At 52.5% G+C, this 20,806-nt stretch overlaps 1 protein-coding gene across 1 annotated transcript in view; it reads right to left on the reverse strand.

The window, feature by feature from the left end:
- Nucleotides 1-20,806, reverse strand: part of RUNX3 (RUNX family transcription factor 3) — a 36,138-nt gene that overhangs the window by 13,249 nt on the left and 2,083 nt on the right. Inside the window, exons 3-4 of the mRNA XM_074555953.1 lie at nt 17,135-17,239; nt 1,444-1,608 (exon numbers count right to left, since the gene is read on the reverse strand). Coding sequence (XP_074412054.1) covers nt 1,444-1,608; nt 17,135-17,239 — 270 coding nt within the window. The remainder of the gene's footprint in view (nt 1-1,443; nt 1,609-17,134; nt 17,240-20,806) is intronic.

The following is a 20,806-nucleotide window of genomic DNA, read 5'->3' on the forward strand; positions in this document are numbered from 1 at the left end:
TTCAGAGGCTAATTTTGTGTGTCTCCACTCCTGCTGTCACTTGACATTTGGGAATTTGGCAGGGGCGGTAGCTTGTGGCCAACTCCATTTTTTTTCTCGTTGAATTTGTGTCATCACCTGACTCTTTGCTCCAAACGGCGCTCTTTGGGTTTCTGGCACTGCAGGGGGCTGTGCTAATTTAAAATACAAACCTTTTTTTCTTCCCCCAAGAATCTCTTTCTTTATGATGCAGCCAACAGGACAAGCCTAGAAAACTCTTTCTCTCTCTTCTGCTTTTCTTTTTAAAAAACCCAAACGATAGTCCTACACAAAATGCCCTACACAAAATGCCCGTGTTCTTCTCATAAACCTTGCTAATATCAATGAGAATTCCTAGCGTGGGGATTTGCATTTCAATGAGAAAGAAATTAAATTTTCTCTGTAATTTTGGGTTGGGAGGAGCGGCGCAGCTTTTACAGTTCGGGTAACATTTTCAAACATGTTTTTACACCCAAAACTCCCTCTTTGCTAATGACACCAAGGCTTTCAAACAACCATATCCCTTCTGAAAACACAGCACGAGGGTTTTGGGAGCTTTTTCTATTAAACTTTCCCAGACGGGCCTATTCTCACCAAAATTCCAAATACAGACAGCTTAAATACTGTTCCTTGAAGCCCTGTTAGTGTTTCTGCTGACTTTTGAAGGAAAAGAACCAGCGAGACTAAAAGTGCATGGAAAAGCAGCACAGAAAAGGACAGGAGAATGATCTCTCAATTAATCCTGGCGACATCTGCCTGTGCAGAAAGACAGGAGCAGCACAGCAGCCGAGCTATTTTAATGCCTTGCTTAGTTTGGACTGAAATTCCAGGATTAGCAGCCTGATCTCTGTCAGGTAGCTCCAGTGGCAATTCCTGCCCCTGTCCTGGCAGCGAGCTGCGGATTCCTGGGGAACGCCCAGGGACTGGGGCGCTCTTTGCCGCTGGCAGATGTGGGAAGAGCAAAGCTCTGTGTGTGTGTGTGTGTGTGTGCCCGTGCAGGTGTGCATCCGTGTGGGGAGTTATGCTGGAGCTGGGCGAGGGATCACCACACTTGGCACCCACACAACGATAAGAAACCGTTGGGATTAGCATGTAAAGCACGGAACACCCTCCCTGGCTGATGCATAACCATAGCGCGGCTGCCTTCATGTCAGAGGAGCTGCTGGGTTCAAAGGGTGCTGCTCTCACCTCCCTCGCGCTCCTGCTGCTCATTTGTTCCTCAAAACCCAGACCTAATGGTGCAAAAAGTGACTTAATGGGTGCAAAAAGGCTTCCAGGGTCAAGAAATCTACGCAAACCCCTCCCTGGCTCCTTAACCAGGGGAGAGCCGGACTCCAACTCTAAAATCCCATCCAGATTGTTCCCACTCAGCCATGCCAGGAGCACGAGGGTCTGGGGGTGGCACTGGGACCCCCAGGTGGTTACCTTGGATCGGAGTTTGAGCCTGGGAGCCGAAGTGGCTCGGGGTGCTGAGGGATCCACGGGGGTTGGGTGTTGTCGGGGTGACTCTCATGGACTGGCGCAGCCGTTCCAGCTCTCCGTAGCGGTCGGTGAAGGGCTTGGCTTGGTCTTCCAGCTTTTGTCTGTGCCCTGGAACATGATAAAAGAGTCTGGTATCTGATCAGCTCCCCTTTGGCTGCAGCAGCCTGGTTACACAGGGAGCCAGCCTCTGTCTCTGTGGTTTGCTGTTACTCACACAGGATAATGGGTGCCAGCCCCGGCAGAGAGCAGCTCCCGGGGCAGGTGGACACACAGTGACCCACAGGGGAGGCTCCAGATCATCCAGAAAGTCTCCAGTCAAGGAGCTGGATCAGGATGCCCCTGCCTGACCAACATCCACCAGCCCTCACTGACTTTGAACGTGCAAGGCAGGAGAAACCATGTCCTTGCAAAGTGGGGACTGGGGAACCGGCAAACGCTGAATTTTAAGTATTTTCTACAGCGTTTGCTCATTGCTTAAAGAACAAACTCCCGTCTTACTCCAGCCCCCTCCCAGCTGTGCCCACCCAGCTCGGTCAGAGCCAAGTGGGGCTGGAGGAGGCACAGGAGGGATGGGATCAGCCCTCGCTGGTACCACACCTTGGCCACCTCACTTTGCTTCTCTCTGTTCCTCTTTCCTCCCCATAAAACGGGCAGACTAATCACCCACCTCCCCCAGGCAGGGCAGCAGCTAATGAGCGTTCATAAAGCACTCCCAGCTCCTTAGGTAGCAGCTGCTGGCACAGGGCAGTAATTATTAAATTTATGCTAATTGTCCCGAGGCGAGAGGCGCATGAAACGCACTTGATACATAACTTTCACATTTTACTGTATTAATCATCGCCAAACAGCTTCGCTCTCTCTGGACCGGGTTCCAGTCTCAGTTACACCCGCACAAAGCTGGAGGGGCTCCAGAGGAGTCAGTGCGGGATTCAGAGCTCCGCGTCTCCTCGTTCCTGCCCTGCCACAGCCAGACTGCCCCACAACACCCCCGGCTCCCTGCACCTGCCACGGAGGGACCGTGCCCAGGCGGCACCGCCCCATCCCAGCGCCCAGGGGCACTGGAGCTGTGCAGGCACGCCGGCAGAGAGGCTGGCAAGAACCCCTTCTGCAGCACTTCAGAGAGCTGGCCCTTATCACATCCTGCAGCCCGACATCCACCAAGCCAAGCTCAGCCCTTGGTGGCTTCTGAAGAAGAAAAGGAAAGCAAAGCAGAGCGTTTAAAAGGCGATGAACGCAGGCACCTCTCACCCCCCAGCCCTTCCCCCTCACATCTGCACAGCTCTGTGAGATGTGTCAGGTTATAGCAAAGTCACAGAAAGTCCCCACACTTCCCCCTCCTTAAATCCAGCGTCTGGTATCTCCTGATGTCCCACTGGCCTGGCTCAGGCTGTGCTTGCCGGGCTGGCTGTGGGGATGCTGGGATGGGAGGGAAGCTCCAAGGGGAGCTCACACTCCCAGCTGAGCTCCACACCTGTCCCAGCCACACATTCCGAGGGGCTTTGACCCCGCTCTACTCTCTCTGCTCTCTCCACAACCAGGTGAGCCCCACCATCCCCTCCAAGCTCTACAATCCCCAGATTTCCAGGGATGTGAGAGTCCAAACCGAGGGAAAACGTGCTGGCCCCAGAGAGGAAAACTTGCGGAGGACAAACCCAGCAGAAAGCAAAACCCCAGCGGTATTTTGAAAATGTATTTTCCCTGCTGTGTGAAGTAAACCAAGGAAACCTCAAAGCAAGACCATAAATGATCTATTCTCATCTCTGTGTGTCCCCAGACCTCAGGCACCTCTGCATTATCCAGGGCCTTTGGAGCTGTGAGCAGCATGTCACATAGTGCTTTCTCCAGGGGTAAAGTGTGTGCACTAAGATGTCTTGTTTTAGCCCACATTTTATTATTTCACTACACATTTAAGCACAGAAAAAGAAAAATAGTGTTATATTTCACATTTACCCAGTTTTTTTGGGCAGAGCTTCGCAGGAAAGCCAAAAATGACTTCAAAGACCAAGTTCCCCAGAAATCTAATGAAAATTAAATTCCCTTCTTCTATCTCAGCACAAACCCTATCCTGTGGTGGTATCTGGCATGTGACAGGGAAAATCCTGAAATAATATATCAAGTGATCTCTATGCTGATAATTTTTGAAAGATAAGTTTTATTTTGCTGATAAGTTTTGAAAGATTATTCAGCCATGCAGCCCCACCAAGGGCTTCATGTGCCTCTATCATGCTGCACTGTGGTTGCTCTGGTGCCTGTGCTATCTGAACATGGGCACAGTCCCGTGGGCTTTGCCAGCCTGGAGCAAACACATCCAGAAGGGGCTGGTTTGTGGGGAGACCCAGCAAAACCTCCCAAACCCCTCAAACTATCCTGCTGAAAAGAAAGAGGAAAACTTGACGCAAATCTAAGTGAAGGCAAACACAGGGGTGGTGGGATCAGGCTCTTCCCAGCCAACCTCCAGTCTGTGTCTCACCTTGTCCCCATGTGTGGAACCTGGCAGCCCCAAACCCTGTGAAACAAGGCAGAGAATGAGTTAAAAACCACCAGCTTGGCCTGCCAGCCCTCTTTAGCTCAGGCTGTCTCCCCAGGACTTCCTGCCGCTTGTCACTTCGGGCTGGGGACGTCAGACTTTGTCACGCAAGACAGAATCGCTGTTAATGGGTTTCTTTCATCAGAACAACCTGAGCTTTTTAATTTCTGCAGCGGTTGGCTTCATTAAAAGCCCTTCCCCATCTGCCCACAGCTGTCACGGAGAGGAAACCAGCGAACAATGGCTCATACCTTAGAGAACAGGAAGGTGGTTTCCACCTTCACCCAAGCACTGACTCAAAGCCTCCCGAAGCCAGTGGGTGGATTTTCACTCGACTTCAAACAGCCCCAGCCCTCATCCCAAAAAAAAAAATCTGTCTGAGAAGCCTTAATCACCCCAACCTGTGAGTTTTGGGGCACAAAAGGCACTGCTGAGGTTGGAGGTTCTGCACTGCATTTCCAGCTGGGCCACCACTGGATTGTAGGTCAATATTTACGGAAACAGCAGAGCCCAGCATGGTCAGATGGTGGCAGCTCCTGACCTTGGGCACTCCTTGTCAGCAGCGCCAGGGTTTTAACGCTGGATCGGGTTTCAGAATCTGTTAATTCTGGTATTGAACCTGACATGATGTAAACATTGACAGATCACCTAGGATCCTGATGTAATAACAAGATCTGTATCAGCATATCAAACAAACTATCCCGTTGAACACTTCCCAGCTGGAAGAGCCAATGTGAATTTGACACTTTAGGCCAGTAATAAGAAGCATACTGGAAGTTTTGGGTGTTTCCTTGGAATGCAGACAGCGAAGCAGTGTGTGCCACACGAGCTCAGGCCCTCAGAGCCATGATTTAAAGACATGCTTTCTGCATTAAAATATTTCAAAGACCAAACAGAGTCTGCTCTTCCTTCTAGGAGTGTGCAACCTGATGTGGCTTCCCAAGCCAGGACCAGGATGGGGTTTCCAGGCTGTGGAGGGGGAGTTCCAAAAGCAGCTGATTTCCTCAGGTTACTGAGATGCAGAATATTAAATTGAGCAAAGGAAGAAAGGAGCTCCAGGAACTTCATGGCTCGAGTGACACCAAAATCCCAGAGCTGAGAGATTTGATTAAAAAGAACTGTCAGTGGGGTGAGTGGGAGCCCCAGTTCCCCGATTTCTCTGCAGATGGAGTCAGATGAGAGCTGAGGAGCTGCAGAGCCGTGCTGGGCTCAGGGCTGGGTGTCACGCTCAGCCCCAGCCCCCGGCAGAGCAGATGTTGGGAAGTGGCTTGGCCCTCCCCGGGAGCCTGGCTGCGGAATGCTGGCGGCAAGCTGGAGCGGAGGAAACGCCGAGGGACGCTCACGAGCACACACACACACACACACTGCAGACCATTGCCTCAGCCCCAGACAGCAGGAGACACGGCCAGGAGAGGGTGGCATGGGCTGGCACAGCAGCCTGAGCCACACTGAGCCCCCTTCAAAGCATCCGAGCATCCCCTGGCATTCCACCATCCTCCCACCAAGGCTGTGCTCAGAGATTTCCAGCCTAACTCCGGGGCTGAGCCAGGCTCACCAGGAGCAGTCCCTGCACATAAAGCCTTAGTCTCTACACTTCCGTGAGAAGGGACCACAAGAAAGGAATCAGCAGTGGATAAAACTCTGTCTCAATGTGCAAAACACCTTTCAAATCCCTCCCGTGGCCCTCGAAATAGGTACTTCAGAGAGACACGCCAGTCCTCTGCAGAGGCTGGAATTTTTTCCCAGTCTGAGTCTCGGCTAGACTATCAAGTCCCAGCATGTGCTCCAGAAAGAAGCCACATGTGAAACTCCCGTGTTATGGGAACAGCAGGCCTGTCCCTCGCAGCCAGAGCTGGGCTGGTTTCACCTTTGCACACCTCTAACACAAGGCAAGAACGTGGCTCAGGCTCCACCTGGAATCCCACCTCCAGCTCCAGACCTGCATGGGAAATGCCCAGCCAAGGAGAATTTGGGGGAGCGCCACTGCCAGGGAAGGAGGGAGGGAGGACAGTGCAGGGGAAGCAGGGAGGACAGTGCAGAGCTGGAAGGGAACTGGAAGAGACTCAAACGTGATGCAGGATGACGGAGGTGCCCTCAGAGCCCCAGTGAGAGCCAGCCCCGCTGCTAAAATCAGAGCCCAGGAGTTCACAGGAGGGAAACGTTGGGAGGCACCGTCCCTTGTGCTGCCGAACAAAGTCAGGCACAGATAACTCATTATTCACATGTTTGAAGTGGGCCTGCTTACGCCATTTGGAAGGAGAATCAGTCACGGCCAGGCTTTGCTTTGGTTTCCTCTGGCTTTCGTGAGACACTGCTGCTACTGTCTTTCTGCAGCTCGGGGAGAAAGGGGAGTGTGGCGCAATGCGCCCCGGCTCGCTTGTCCTGGCACAGCCTTCACACCAACAACCAAAGGAAAATAATATTTAAAGGGGTGGGGGAGAGAATTAGGAAGGAAAAAAAAAAAAAAAAAAGAAAGAAAGAAAAGAAAAAAAAGGCTGCTAATTTATAAAGCTTTTTTAGCTGGTAGTGGTCTGAGATGAATTGGCTGCCTCTAAAAGGATGAAAATAAATATCCCTCTTTTTGAAGGAAATAGGCTGGCCCCGGGCCAGCTGGCAGGAAGCACAGAGATATGTTGCATTTACAGTAGGTTTTTTAGTGTCTGAAGCTCCAGCAGCGGGAGAGATGTTCGTTCTAGGCAGGCTGGGATTGATTAGGAGGCTTTGGGAGCCCCTGATCTCCTCTCACTCCTGGGTTAGTGCTGAGACCTCTCCTCTGCCTCTCTCCCTGCCCACCCTCTGCCCACCCTGGCAAGTCTCTGATAAACCCTGTTGGGGCCTTAGATTGTGCTGGGAGACCCCAAAACTGAGCCCTCTGGAAGGAAAACAAAGCAGGGCATTAATTTAAACAGAAATCCAGGGTAGTGCTTCCAAAAGCTCCAGGGACCCAGGAGCCGTGGCCCATTCCCAAATCAAAGGGAACATCACGCCCAAATTTCCACACAACTGCAGCTCAAATGCCTGAAGGACACAGGATCCCTATTCCCAGGGTTTCAAGAGTCTTTCTGGATTTGCACAAATATTTGAAGCCCTTTAGAAGACAGGGAAAGCTGAGGGTATTCTCAGCAGTGGGCAAATTTCATCAGGTTTAAGCATTCAGGCCACTTGTGCCTTGCTGAAAATCCCCACCAGAGCTTTCCCGGCTTTTTCCATCCAGAGCAAGAACTCTGAAAATCTGCCCCTGAGACTGCAGAGTGAGCTGGGTGGGGGTTAAAAGTTGTGATTTACAGATATGAAAGCTGCAGCCCGGGTGTCACAGCGCAGCAGGTGGGTGCACATCTGCGGGAAATCGGGCAGCTTTCAGAACAGGGTGCAAAAACCACCAGCCCCGACGGCCTCTCTGCCGTCACTCCCCATTCCAGGAAGGCAAAATTCACTCGTGGGCTGTGATCTGCTTCTCGTGGAATCAGGCAAACTCCCTGACTCCGAGATTCCTGAGCTGGGTGCTGGGAGGAAGCAGAGAGATCTCAAGGACATGCAGCTGGTATTGCCTCAGCCCCGGCTGAGATCAGATTTTCAGATTCCATAGATCCATGGAGAGCTGCCAGTCCCTGTGAGCTCCTGCTGCTATCTAACAACCTGCACTGGGACCTACCAGTAGAGCTGGTTCCTCCCAGTTCACAACCTGTTCCATTAGGGCCAGCACATCACATTCCTTGGGGTGACACTGGTTGAGGACACCGTGCCCGGGATGGGGAGGACCAGGTGCTGGGCTCAGCCCTGTGCAAGGAATGTGCCGTGGTTCAGCTGATGGAGCTGAGATGTCCCTGCTCTGTGGGGAGGGAGCAGCAATTTGCCAGCCTGGCCTGTGCTGTTGGGATCAGACCTGAATTCTCCCAAGGTTTGAGGATGCTGAGTGCTGCTTCTCCCTGCATTTGAATACTGATCCCCTCCATCCCAGGACTGAGCTCCAAGCTCCATCCCCAGAGCCAGGCTGGTGTTATCCTGCTGGATATTCACTTTGGATAATAGCTGGATAATAGCTTTGCACTGGCACAAGGAGCCCCAGAGCGACAGCACCTGCACAGCACCCTCATCTTCATCCTCATCCTCCCTGCAATGCTGCTCCCCAAAGCCAAGGGAGCAGAGCTGACCATGGGGAAAGGATTCCCTGCGGCCCCATCTGATGTGGAAAGGGGAACCTCCCAGCACAGAGGTTCCCATCCCACTGCCACCATCCCCAGAGGCTGGGAGGGCACCAGGGGCACTCCCTGCTGGCTGTGTCCCTCTTCTTCCTCGCCTCTCTGCCCCGCTCCCACCACAGCAGAGACACTGGAAAGAGTAAGAGAAAATAATGCAAACTCATGTCTGAGCCCCTTCCGCTGCAGGAGGAGGTTTGTGATTGATCTCTGCTGCCTGCAGGACAGGTGACTGCGCTCCGGCAGCAGAAGAGAAGGGTCATAGGAACTCAATTTCATTTCACTCTGAGTCAAATCCTCTTCCTCCCTCTGCCACATCATTAAAGTGATTGGTTGCACTGATAAGCCCTTTCTGGAGGGAGAAACAAGATGTGTCCTGCCTGACATCTGATGTGATCTTGTGGTTTTGGTTTGATAGTTCTGGTCCTTTAGCTCTTGTCTTCCCTGAAACGAAACTTGTCTTTTAGCACTGCCAATTTTTTCCCCCCTTTCCTTTCCGATCTGTGACTCTTCGCTGTGTCCTCCCAAGTTCCTGAATCCTGCCTGAGGGAGCTGGGGCCACGCTGCATCAATAACCCTGCAAATCCTCCCCCCAGCCTCCTGCACATCCCTGCTGCCCCCAGGAATCACAGACAGGTAAACTGAGGCACGGGGTAAATGCTGCTCCTTTGGGAAGGAGCGAATCTCACCAATGGCCTTGCTGCACTGCTCACAAAAATCCCTTTTTGGTGCCACCTGCATCCCATCCCAGCCCACTCATCCTCCTGCACAGCTCCCTTTGGATCACGCCCCTGCATCCAGCAGGAATTTCTTTTGTTGTGTGTTTGAATTTGAGTTCTTGTTTGTATTTGAATTTCTTTTGCTGCCCCTTTGAACAGCCCCTGACATGACCCAACACCGAGCACCACCAACATTCTCCTGGAAAAAGCCTCCAATGCAACCTAACCCCCCAAACATCCCTCAGTGACCACCAGATCCCACAGAAAACCCTTTTGGTCAATTTAGTCTCTCCCAAATTCGGGATCAATGCCCATTTCTCCGTTCTGAGTTATTTCCAAAGCCACCCCAGGGCCAGGTTTGCCTCTTCCACCCTAGCAGAGAAGCGTGCCCTGGGGTTTTCCCAAAGCTTTCAAGAGCAGGAGGTGTTGCAACCAATCCCAACAAAGATTCCTTTGTAGGACGCAAGCAAAAATAATTTCCCTGTTCTGACTCCCAATATTGCTGCACTTAGGAAATATTGGATGTTTTCAAGTGAAAAGATTCTGGAGTTGTTAGGCAGCAGGCGATTGGAAAGGAGAGACGGAATTTACTGCATGTGGCAAATAAAAGAATTAGAGGAGTGCATTTCCTGGAGCCCAGATAATTTCAGCTCTGTGATTCCCTTTGAGGCTGGAACACAGCCCCGAGCTGCAGCACCAAAGGCCCTGGTGACGCTTGGAGCACTCTCAGACAGCTTTCATCCCTGCTCTGCTCTGCCCAGGGAATTCTCCATACCCTGGTGTCCCCTGGGATAACCACAAGTCCCACTGAGGTCCCACTGGGGCTGGGGTCTTGCACAGCCCCACCACAGAACCCAGGGCCAGGCTGGGTTTGTCCCTGAGGGGGTTTTATCCACCCCGCTGCCAACACGGGGCATCCCAGAGGGGGCAAATTTCCCTGGGATCAAAACGTGTTAGAGATGGGAAAACAGGCAGGGAAACCTCCTTGCTGTGAGCCAGCACCGATCTGCAGAGGCTCCTGCAGGAACTGGGGAGCCCCAAGGATCCCCCAAAGGCTCTTGTAGGAATTAAAGAGCTCTGAGCCTTCTCCAAAGGCTCCTGCAGGAATTGGGAAGCCCCAAGGATCCCCCAAAGGCTCTTGTAGGAATTAAAGAGCTCTGAGCCTTCTCCAAAGGCTCCTGCAGGAATTGGGGAGCCCCAAGGTTCCCCCAAAGGCTCCTGCAGAAATTAAAGAGCTCTGAGCCTCCTCCAAAGGCAACTGCAGGAATTGGGGAGCCCCAAGGGTCCCCCAAAGGCTCTTGTAGGAATTAAAGAGCTCTGAGCCTCCTCCAAAGGCACCTGCAGGAATTAAAGAGCTCTGAGCCTTTCCCAAAGGCAACTACAGGAACTAGGGAGCCCCAAGGCTCTTGTAAAGGCTCCTGCAGGAATTGGGGAGCCCCAAGGTTCCCCCAAAGGCTCCTGAAGGAACTGAGGAGCCCCAAGACTTCCCCAAAGGCTCCTGCAGGAATTGGGGAGCCCCAAGGTTCCCCCAAAGGCTCCTGAATAAACCAAAGCCCTTCCACCCCTCCAGCAGGGAGAAGCAGACACCCACAGGAGCTGCACAGCTGCCATCCCACAACAGCAGAGGCTGGAGCAGGGCTGGGATCACCCCAATTTCTGAGCAGCACCCCAAGAACACCCAGGGGACGTGTGAGGATACCCCAGGGCAGGCACACAGCAATGCCACAGCTCCAGGATGGGCACACACAGCTTCCTCCAGCAGCCTCAGCCCTGCCAGGCCTCAGGCAATAGGGAAGCCATAAAGGCCACTCAGGATTTCCTCCTCTTCCTCACCAGGGAAGAGGACGGGGCTCCAGAAGTGGGAAATGAGCTTGTTTTAAGTACTGAGTATTAAATTAGAACAGATTACAGCAATATGACATGGACAAATCACTGCCCAGGAAGAGCTGAGGTCATTTATTTATTGAAATTATCTTGGATTGATTTTGTTGGGGATTTTTTTTTTCTCCTATTTATTCCTTCTTTTTGCCATTTCCCTTTTTTTTTTTTTTTCCCTATTCCCAGACAATCTGGGAACTGTCTGTGTATTTATTTCTAGCTAAGGACAAGCAGGGGAATAAAACAAAGCCCTCAATAATACCCAAAACTATCACCCCACGGGAGCACTTCAGCACCGAGTCTGCTTTCAATTACAGAGAACATCTCCAGCTCAAGTTTTACGCAGCCCCACGAGGGAGCCTTTTGACCAAGATAAAGATCTGGAATTGGACAATACTGGCACAGCCCACCCCTGTCCTGGGTCTCCACTCCAGCTTCTGAGAGGCACAAGACTCTCCAATGATTTATTCCCCAAGCACTTCCCAAATCTCTGAGGGTGAATGTGCAGAAAGCACAGGCTCTCTGGGTCTCTGCCTCAAGGTCCAAAATTTGCCCACAGGAATATGGGAACAGGGGATCATTTTGTCCCTGCTCCTCTTTGGCTCCCATCCCATAACCCCACTCCATCTTCCTCATCCTCAGCTATTTTAGGCCGACCCACACTCATCTGCCACCCAGTAAATCCCAATTTCCCCGTGTCTCTGGACTGGGAGTATTTTATTTCACCATCTCCAGGTTCCTGAAGCTGCCATCCCAGAGAACATCATCCCAACCTTCCCACAGCACTCCCAAAGCAAGGTTTCCCCTTTCTGGCCCATCTTTCTCACAGGTTTTTGCTTTTTTACCTCATATTCAAGCCAAGAGCTCACAATGCATGGGGTGAGGGCAACCAGCACTGTGGGGACAGCGATGGCACAAACACCTCCACAGGAGGGACAAGGGGGTGCCACCCTCAAACTCCTCATTTCTGCACACCCCAAACCGCTCATGTCTGCATACCCCAAACTGCTAATTTCTGCACATCCCAAACTGCTCATTGAATTTCTGCACACCCCAAACTCCCCATTTAATTCTGCAAACCTCAAACTCCCCATTTAATTTCCGCACACCCAAACTCCTCAGATCTGCACGCCCCAAATTCCCCATGTCAGCACACCCCAAACTCCTCATTTAATTTCTGCACACCCCAAACTCCTCATGTCTGCTCACTCCAAACTGCTCAAGTCTGCAGACCTCAAACTCCCCATTCAATTTCTGCACACCCCAAACCCCCCATTTAATTTCTGCACATCCCATTTCTGCACAGCCCAAACTCCCCATTGAATTTCTGCACACCCCAAACTGCCCATTGAATTCAGCACACCCCAAACTCCCCATTCAATTCAGCACACCCCAAAGTGCTCATTTTAGCACACCCCAAACTCCCCATTTAATTCTGCACACCCCAAACTCCTCACTTAATTTCTGCACACCCTAAACACCTCCATTTAATTTCAGCACACCCCTAACCCCCCATGTCAGCACACCCCAAACTCCCCATTTAATTTCTGCACACCCCAAACTCCTCATTCAATTTCTGCACACCCCATTGAATTTCTGCACACCCCAAACTGCCCATTGAATTTTAGCACACCCCAAACCCCCCATTTAATTTCTGCACTCCCCATTGAATTTCTGCACACCCCAAACTCCTCATTCAATTTCTGCACACCCCATTGAATTTCTGCACACCCCAAACTGCCCATTGAATTTTAGCACACCCCAAACCCCCCATTTAATTTCTGCACACCCCAAAGCCCCCATTGAATTTCTGCACTCCCCATTGAATTTCTGCACACCCCAAAGCCCCCATTGAATTTCTGCACTCCCCATTGAATTTCTGCACACCCCAAAGCCCCCATTTAATTTCAGCACACCCCAAAGCCCCCATTGAATTTCTGCACCCCCATTTCCCAGCCCGGAGCGCAGCCCGTGAGCTCCCGTGGGAGGGAAGCCCTCTCTCAGCTGAGCTCTCAGCAGTCTCAGAGCCCGAGAGCAGCGGCGGTTCCTGGAAACGCCTCGCTCGGGGGAGGTGAGAAGCTTTCCCACCCGCCGGCTACGTGACAGGGCCAGGGGACAGCCACAGCCCGGGGACAGCACAGCCGGCGGGCACGGAGCCTTTTTGGGCAGGGAAAAACCACAGGGGGAACCTGGGGCTGGGCAGGGTGGGCTCGGTTAGAAAATACTGCAGGGACGAGGAGGGAGAGGGGATTGAATTGTTGTGGCCACAAACCCCCTTGTCCTGTCCCCCCTTGCTCTGGGGACACGTTTCTGTCACTTGCTGCGGTCACACCAAGCAGGGACACGAGCAAAAGCACCGAATCTGTGATGCACAGCCCAAAAATGAACAGGGCAGGAGGCACCAACAGCCAGCACATCCACAGGGCTGAGCAGGGAATGTGGGGACACAGGGACCCAAAAATCCTCCTGGTGTCCCTTCCCTCCCCAGCAAGGACAGCAGCAACAGGTGGGAGGCAGAAAGAAAGGATTCAATCCAAAAGGGAGTTAGAAAGTGGGCAGAGGGCAAAATGGGGGGATTTGGAAAAAGGGATTTGGAAAGTGGGGGGAGAGGAGAGCAGGGGGATATGGAAAGTGAATGGTAAACAAAAATAAAAAAAAAATAGTCCAAGAGGGGGGAAAAGGAATTTAAAAGGGGAAAATAGACTTTGCACAAGAGTTCTGGGCAGAAAGGGGCTGGAGCTGCGAGAGGGAGAAAGGAAAAGTGAGAGGAGAGAAGGTGAGAGCCTTGGGAAGGAAAGGAAGGAAAAGGAAGGGGAAGGGAAGGCAGCAGGTGGGTGTGAGGGGAGCCCTGGGGATGCTCCCTTCTCCCCAGGGACACAGGGACACAGGGAAATTGGGATTTACTGGGTGGCAGACGAGTGTGGGTCAGCCTAAAATAGCTGAGGATGAGGAAGATGGAGTGGGGTTATGGGATGGGAGCCAAAGAGGAGCAGGGACAAAATGACCTCCTGTTCCCATATTCCTGTGGGCAATTTTTGGACCTTGAGGCAGAGACCCAGAGATCCTGTGCTTTCTGCACATTCACCCTCAGAGATTTGGGTGAACACCCCTGTGCAGCCCCCAGCCCTTCAGCTCCCCACGTTCTGCCTTCTGGGGGTTATTTTGCAGCAGCTGTGGATGTGAGAGGGCTCTGCAGCCTGAACACAGGCCTGCAGAAACAGGGGGGGAAAAGAAGGAAATTCCACAGGAAGTTCAAATATTTTATTACTTCCTGTTTGTACAAAGTATGTCAACACTTGGCACCCGCTGTGCTATTTGTTTAGAGCCGAGGTGCCAACTTGACAGAACGTCCCTTTTCTTGCTGTCCAGATCCAACCCAGAAAGAGCTGGAGCAGGAGGAAAAGGAGCTCGGAGCGAGCGGGGCACTGGAGGAGCCTGAGGAGGGGATGCTCCGGGGAAGGCAGAGCTGATATCACCCCTGATATCAATCACCCCTGATATCACCCCAAGGAGCCTCCCCCTGCTCCCCCCGCCATCCCCATCACCCCCAGACCCCTCAGGAGCTGGGGCTGGGCACGGCCTGGGTTGGAAGCCTCGCTCAGGGGCTCAGATGAAGCCATGGCCAGGGCTGGAGGATGAATGGGATGGCCAGAGGTGGGGCCCAGCCACAGCCCCGGCCCCAGCACCCACAGGGATGTTGGCTGGAGGGATTTGCTGCAGCTGAGAAGGCGCTGCCCGGGCTTTTCCCAGGGTACCCAGACAAATGGCCAATTCTTTCCACGTTAAGGATGGGTTTTGTCCTCTCCACCAGCCCCACATCAGCCTCCAGCCCTGATCCTCACACCAGCAGCCAGCACACACCGGGGCCCATCTTTTGAAGCCAAGAAGGGGAAAAAATTCCATATATTTTTATGCCCACACATATTAACATACATATGTTAAAATACTATATATAGTATTAATAAATATAAATAAAAATTGCAATTCCTGCTCTCACCTCCCACAGGCAAACAAGGCAGAGCAGCCCCAGCCTCGGGGTTTGGCCCAAGGTAGGGATCCCCAGGGCTGTGCCAGCCCCAAATGCCAACCCCAAATGCCAATGCTGGCACTGCCAGGGTGCTGTGCCCGGGAGCCACCCAGTGGCAGGTGAGCCAGGAAAAGCATCTTGGCTTTCCAGGATCATTTTACAGCTGCTGCTTCCACACCCAGGGTTTCTGCAGAGCAGGGAGGGGAGAAAGGTGTTATTTTATTATTTTTTTTTTAATTGGTGTCTTCATTCAAAAGTGCGGCAGGAAAGAAATTCTTTTAAAAAAAATTTTTCCCACTGGAAATTCATGAACCATGAGTTCAAGCCCCAGGGTCAAAATGGGAGCCAAAACATGACCAATAAATCTATGATTTCCTGAAAAAAGTCCAAAACAGCCACAATTTGGGTCTAAACCTTTTCTATCAGTGATTTATGGGTTGGAGGTGCAGAGATGGGGGAGAGATCAACCTCTGGGGCCCACACCAGGCAAGGGCACAAGCAGCAAATAAACCCCACACAGATCTCCTCAAGGAGCCAACACTTCCAGCACAGTTTGAGGTCCAGAAACCATCACAAAAATAAAAAGAAAACGCCAGAAAATGCTGTCCCTGCAGCTGGGCTGTGTTCCAGGGAGGGCACCACACACCAGATCCAGCACAAGCTGCTCCATCCCCGATTGCCACGGCCTCCATATCAGAAAACTGAGGTGAGGGATGGGAGCTCTGGGGTGAAATGCTGACATTCAGGAGGAACAGGTGTGATTCACCTGGGTTTGGCTGTCAGGGAGGCCAAACCGAGCTCCAAGAGTAGCAACTATCTCCCCTTGTATTATTATTTATGTATTCCTGATGGTGAGGATGATGATGATGATGATTATTATTATTATTAGAAAGGCGATCTGATGCAGCTGATAAGGGGCTGAGCCAGCAGTCAGGAGGGCTGGTTTCTATTCCTGACACTCCTGGCAGAGTTGTGAAATTCCCTGCCCAGCCCTGGGGCTGAGCCCCAGCACCCACCACGACCCACAGGTGCCACACAAGGGACCTGCCTGATGTTTCTGCCTTCAAAAAAACCCCCACAACAGCAGCGTTGGATTTACAAGCTGGAATGCAGGAAATCCATCCTCAACAGGCTCCAAAATAAAATCAAGAAAAGGGGAAAATCCTCCAAAGCCCGATGCAAATAAACCCCCCTGGCCCAGGGAACGGCCTCCACCTGGCCTGACATCAAGGGGCACCCATGGCCCGGCGACAGCATCAACAGAAAATGTTTTTGGAGGCGTTTTTGAAGGATCAAACTGCTTCCCCTCGCTGCAGGCACCGCGGCCTGACACGCAAAGGGAACAAACTGGGCTTTATAGTGCCGGGGTGCTGCTGGGCCAGCAGGAAGGCAAAGCTGGGGATGGAGCCCCCAGGGACAGGATCCCAGCGCACATGGGGGTCCCACAGGGTAAATCACCCTCGGGGCAGAGGAAACTCTGCGGGCAGCAGCTCCTGAGCAGGTCCCTGCGTGGCTGGAACACCAAAGGCAGCTCGGAGCAGCCCGACACCGAAAGGCAGCCGGGCAGGGCAGCTCCCGGAGCCTCCCTGAACCACGAGGCTCCATCCTGCCCCCGGGAGAGCCTCCCCAGCACAACACAGACGCTTCTGCGGTCGCAGAGTCTCTCTGGTTTCTCCAGGCTCAGCCCCCGGCCGCGGGCGCTGCCAGCCCCAGCCTTTGAGAGCCCGAAAGCGAAACCACGGCGGAGCTGAGGGGAAGGAGCTCTGTGCCAGGGCAGGCACCGCCTCAGCACCCGGGGAACCTGCTGCATTTGTAGTGTAATCAGCCAGCAATCGGCCCCCAAAGCCGAGCACACATCTCTGGTTTCATAACCCCCCAGTCCCCCTGTGCAGCGCCAGGCTGGGCCTGGAACTTTTGCCATCGAAGCCTAAAGAGTTTTCCCAACATCCCAAGGTGGAGGTGTGAAATTATCCCTCCAAGGTGGGTTAGGGAGCTATAAACCATCCCTCCAAGGTGGGTTAGGGAGCTATAAACCATCTCTCCAAGGTGGGTTAGGGAGCTATAAACCACCCCTCTGTGAGGGGATATGGAGCAGGAGGCAGCTGGGAGGGACATAAAGAAAAATCCGAGCAGCCAACGGTGCCACCCCAACACCGTCCCTGAGCTCCGTGTGCCAGCTCTGCTCCCTGCACCCCTCAGGCACGGAGATCCCGGACCCTGCACCCCCTCCCCACCATGCCCAGCGCTGCCAGACCCCAAACCAGCCCCAAACCAGCCCCTCACTTACTGCGGGGCTCCCGGGGCCCGTCCACGGTCACTTTGATGGCTCGGTGGTAGGTGGCCACTTGCGTGGGGTTGGTGAACACCGTGATGGTCAGGGTGAAGCTTTTCCCTAAGGACGGTGGGGAGGGAGGGAAAAAAACAGAAGTGAGGATCCCACATGGGTTCAGCTCTTGCGGGAGAGGCTGGGATGGAAATCCCGCACACTTCATTGCATTGAACCAGCCGTGAGTGCCAAAACACAGCCCTGGAGCCGCAAGGAAAAGTCACCAATTCTCCTTCCCTGCCCTGTCCCCGTATGGGCCCCTCCATCCAAGGCAGCCCCCGGGGCTTTTCCTGCTCGGACCGTTCCCCTTTTCCGCGGTGACCCAGCCCTGGGTGCGGGATCCCCTCGGGGATGCTCCCTTGGGATGGAGCCGGGATCACCCGCAGGGATCCAGGGCCCGATCCTGAGCTTGTTCCCACTCGGAGGGAGCCGTGCTCGGCCCTGGCCATGAGGGAACCCGCGGGAGAGCCAAAAACTGGGAACTGCAAAATGGGAACTGAACCCGGCCGGCAGACAGAGAGCTCTGCAGGGACCGTCCCCTCTCACAGCCCTGCACAGAGAGCTGGAACCTGGGAAAGGCTTTGGGTACCCTCGGCGAGGGTTGCAGGGGTGCTTTTGAAGCACCAACCTGTCACCTGTTATGCAAAAAGAGAAAAAAGAAAAAAAGAAAAAAGGAATGAAGCATTGAAAAGCTCTTGGGAGGCCAAATTTAGCAAGGAGAGCCCTCCTTGCTCCAGCAGAACAAGTTTCCATGCACAGCCTGAAATTGCCTTTATCATCAGAGGGTGTCACCAGCCCTGAGCCCACCCTGACCCCAAACTTTTTACCTCCCAGAGCCTGAGCAGCTTCAGCCCAGCCCCCCTCCCCTGTCCCAGCCTGGCTGTGGCAGAACAGAAACCCCCCAGGAAGGGCCTCAGTTCTCCCTCAGGCTCCCCAAATTCAGCAAACCCTCGGCTGGAGGCTGCACAAACCACTCTGACCAAGCCCCAGCAGCAATCCTGCGGGATTCCCGAGGTATCAGAGGCCTGAACCCCGGCAAGGAATCAGGTCTAAACCTCGCTGAGATGGATTTCTGCTCCTGCAGCCTTTATTCCACAGATAAAAGCAGCGAGGAGCCACCTCCTTTCCCTTTTCCCCTGGAGCAATCGGGGGTTTTCAGATCCCCGACCATCGGGTCGGACCTGAGAACATCCACAGCAAAACTAAACAGGATTTATCCAGCTAGGAGGGAAAAAAGGAATAAACCAAAAAAAAAAGAAATTTTCTCTCCCTGAGAACATCCTGGAATTATCCCAGGTGGGAGAGCTCCTCTGGTGAGCACGGAAAGGAGGGAATGCGGGTTCTAAAGCCGACAGCGAGCACCAATCCTCACCTCGGCTCTCAAACCAGGAATGAACAACGCAAAAACCTTCAGCTCATTTTCTGCACAGAGAAGACATTTGGGAGGGCAAAAGAAATAAAATTATTTCATTCTCAATCCCCGAGGATGCAGCCCCTGCTGCCAACCTGCAGGGACGGGATGAGCCCGCGGAGGATCCCAGAAAAAACAACCAATGCCGAGGGTTTGGGGGAAAAACCTGCACAGAGCCAGAGCACGGGGTGAGGAGGATGAGCAGCAATTATTTAGGGAATTTGCAGGAGAAAATATTTAGGGAATTTGAAGCCCTTCAAATTCCCTAAATAAATGCAGGCAGCGTGTGGCAAAACCCGGCTGTGAGGCACAGAACCCCAGAGCTGAGCCCGACACCTCCGTGCCCCTGTTTAAACTGCATTAATGGTGATTTATTTATTATTATTATTATAATCTTGAATTTTTTATTCTCCCCGTGAAAGAACCTCCCTGGCCCGGAGTCCCTCGCCGCAGACACAAACCCAGCCCGGGCCGGTTCTGCCTCTCTCAGAAACCTGCCCTGAACCGAAAATGATGATTCTGCCCCAGCATCGCTTTGAGTCATTTCCCGCCTTCTCAGGAAGCCGGGCTGGGGTTTCTCATCCCCGCCGTGCCCCGGCAGAGCGGGCTCGGGGCTGGATCGCGGCTCCAGGGGATGCTCGGGGGGAGGTTCCAGCCGGGAGAACAGGCGGGGACGCAGCGGGGAGAATTTTCATTTTATACAGCTCAACCTGAGTAAAAAAATCTGATTTTTTCCCCCCATCTTTGCCTTGCACTTGGAGATTTGAATTTATTTTTTGAAGGGGATTTAGGAGCGGTTCTTTCCAGCTCACAGCACCGGGAATAATCCCTGACACTTTTTTACTAAAAATACCCAAATTGGCCCGGTTTAAGTGGTGTTTTCCCTAGGAGAGCCTGGCTGCCGGGCTTTTGCAGGCTCCTGCAGCTCGGGCACACGGCAGGGCTGCAGCAGGACCCGTGTTTACCGATCCACACGTCCTCGCTTCGGATTTACACAAACATTTGTACACACACGGGGAAATATTCCAAATTTCTGCCAGAATAAATGAAAGCAGCACCGGGCTGTCGGGGATGGAGCCAAACGAGGCAGAGCGAGTGTGACACCCGGGATAAAAAAAAATCCATAAAAATTCAATGATTTTTCACAGCAAACTGCTCTGAAAGAGCCTCCGTGCCGGGGAGTGAAATCCACCCTCGGCGCGGCGAGAAAACCCCACGGAGCCGCCCCCAGGGAGCCCCGCTGGGGCTGCTCCTCTCCCAATATGACAAAGCCTCACCCCACGCCAATATGTAAAACAAAAAAAAAAAAAATTAAAATAATTAGCGCCCGAGTCCCGCCCGTTAGAGGCAGCGGGGAAGGAGTTTATTCACCCAGGGCTTCATGAGACCCAACTCCTGCTAATTCCGAGCCTGAGAGTGCGGAGGAAGCGAGTTAATAATGAATTCAAGAGTCACGCTGAGATTGGGCTGCGTTCAGTTCGGAAATTTGCGCGAGGATGAAGAAAAAAAAAAAATAAAAAGGGAAAAAAAGCCCAACCAGAAAGAAAAGAGCCTAAGAGAATAATTGATTACAGAAATGAAAGCTTAATTCATAAAAGAAAAACATTTTCCATCCATCAACCTGCAACCAGTTAAGTGGAGAGTTTTAAAGAAACTGCAACATGGAGAAGGAGCCAACAGGAAAAAGGAAATGTATGAAAGAATGTAAACTATTCAAGTTTCATAAAGAGGAACAAGTAAACAGTTATTACATGCAAATAATTCCTAACATCACTGCTTTTAATTAATGCGGAGAAGTCAAAATATATCTGACACTGTGTGTATACATTTGAAGCCTTTGAGAAAGTGCTGCCATATGGCCATTAAAATATCGAGTTCTTATTCGGGCTCAAAGGCAGCACTGAGGGCTCCGATCTGCAGCGTTTTCATTGGTGAGGAAATGCTGAAATTCTATTTATACCCTCGGAAACGCAGGTACAGGCTGGGCTCCGTGTTTAACATTTCCAGGGGATTTATTTCGCTCTGCTCGGGCGGCACGGACGGATTTGTTTGGAAAAGCCAAATTGCCATCCTGCTTTTCCCTGCCACGAGCGGGGGAAAATTGAGTAAAAATCCCCCCCGAGCAGCCGCAGCTCCCTCCCTGCAGGCCGAGCCCTGCGCTGTTATTTCACTTTAAACTCTCGATTTTCGCTATTTAAAGCCGAGCTGCCAGGTGGGGTTTG

This window comes from Zonotrichia albicollis, chromosome 20 (genome assembly GCF_047830755.1).
Source record: "Zonotrichia albicollis isolate bZonAlb1 chromosome 20, bZonAlb1.hap1, whole genome shotgun sequence".
Taxonomy (NCBI): Eukaryota; Metazoa; Chordata; class Aves; order Passeriformes; family Passerellidae; genus Zonotrichia; species Zonotrichia albicollis.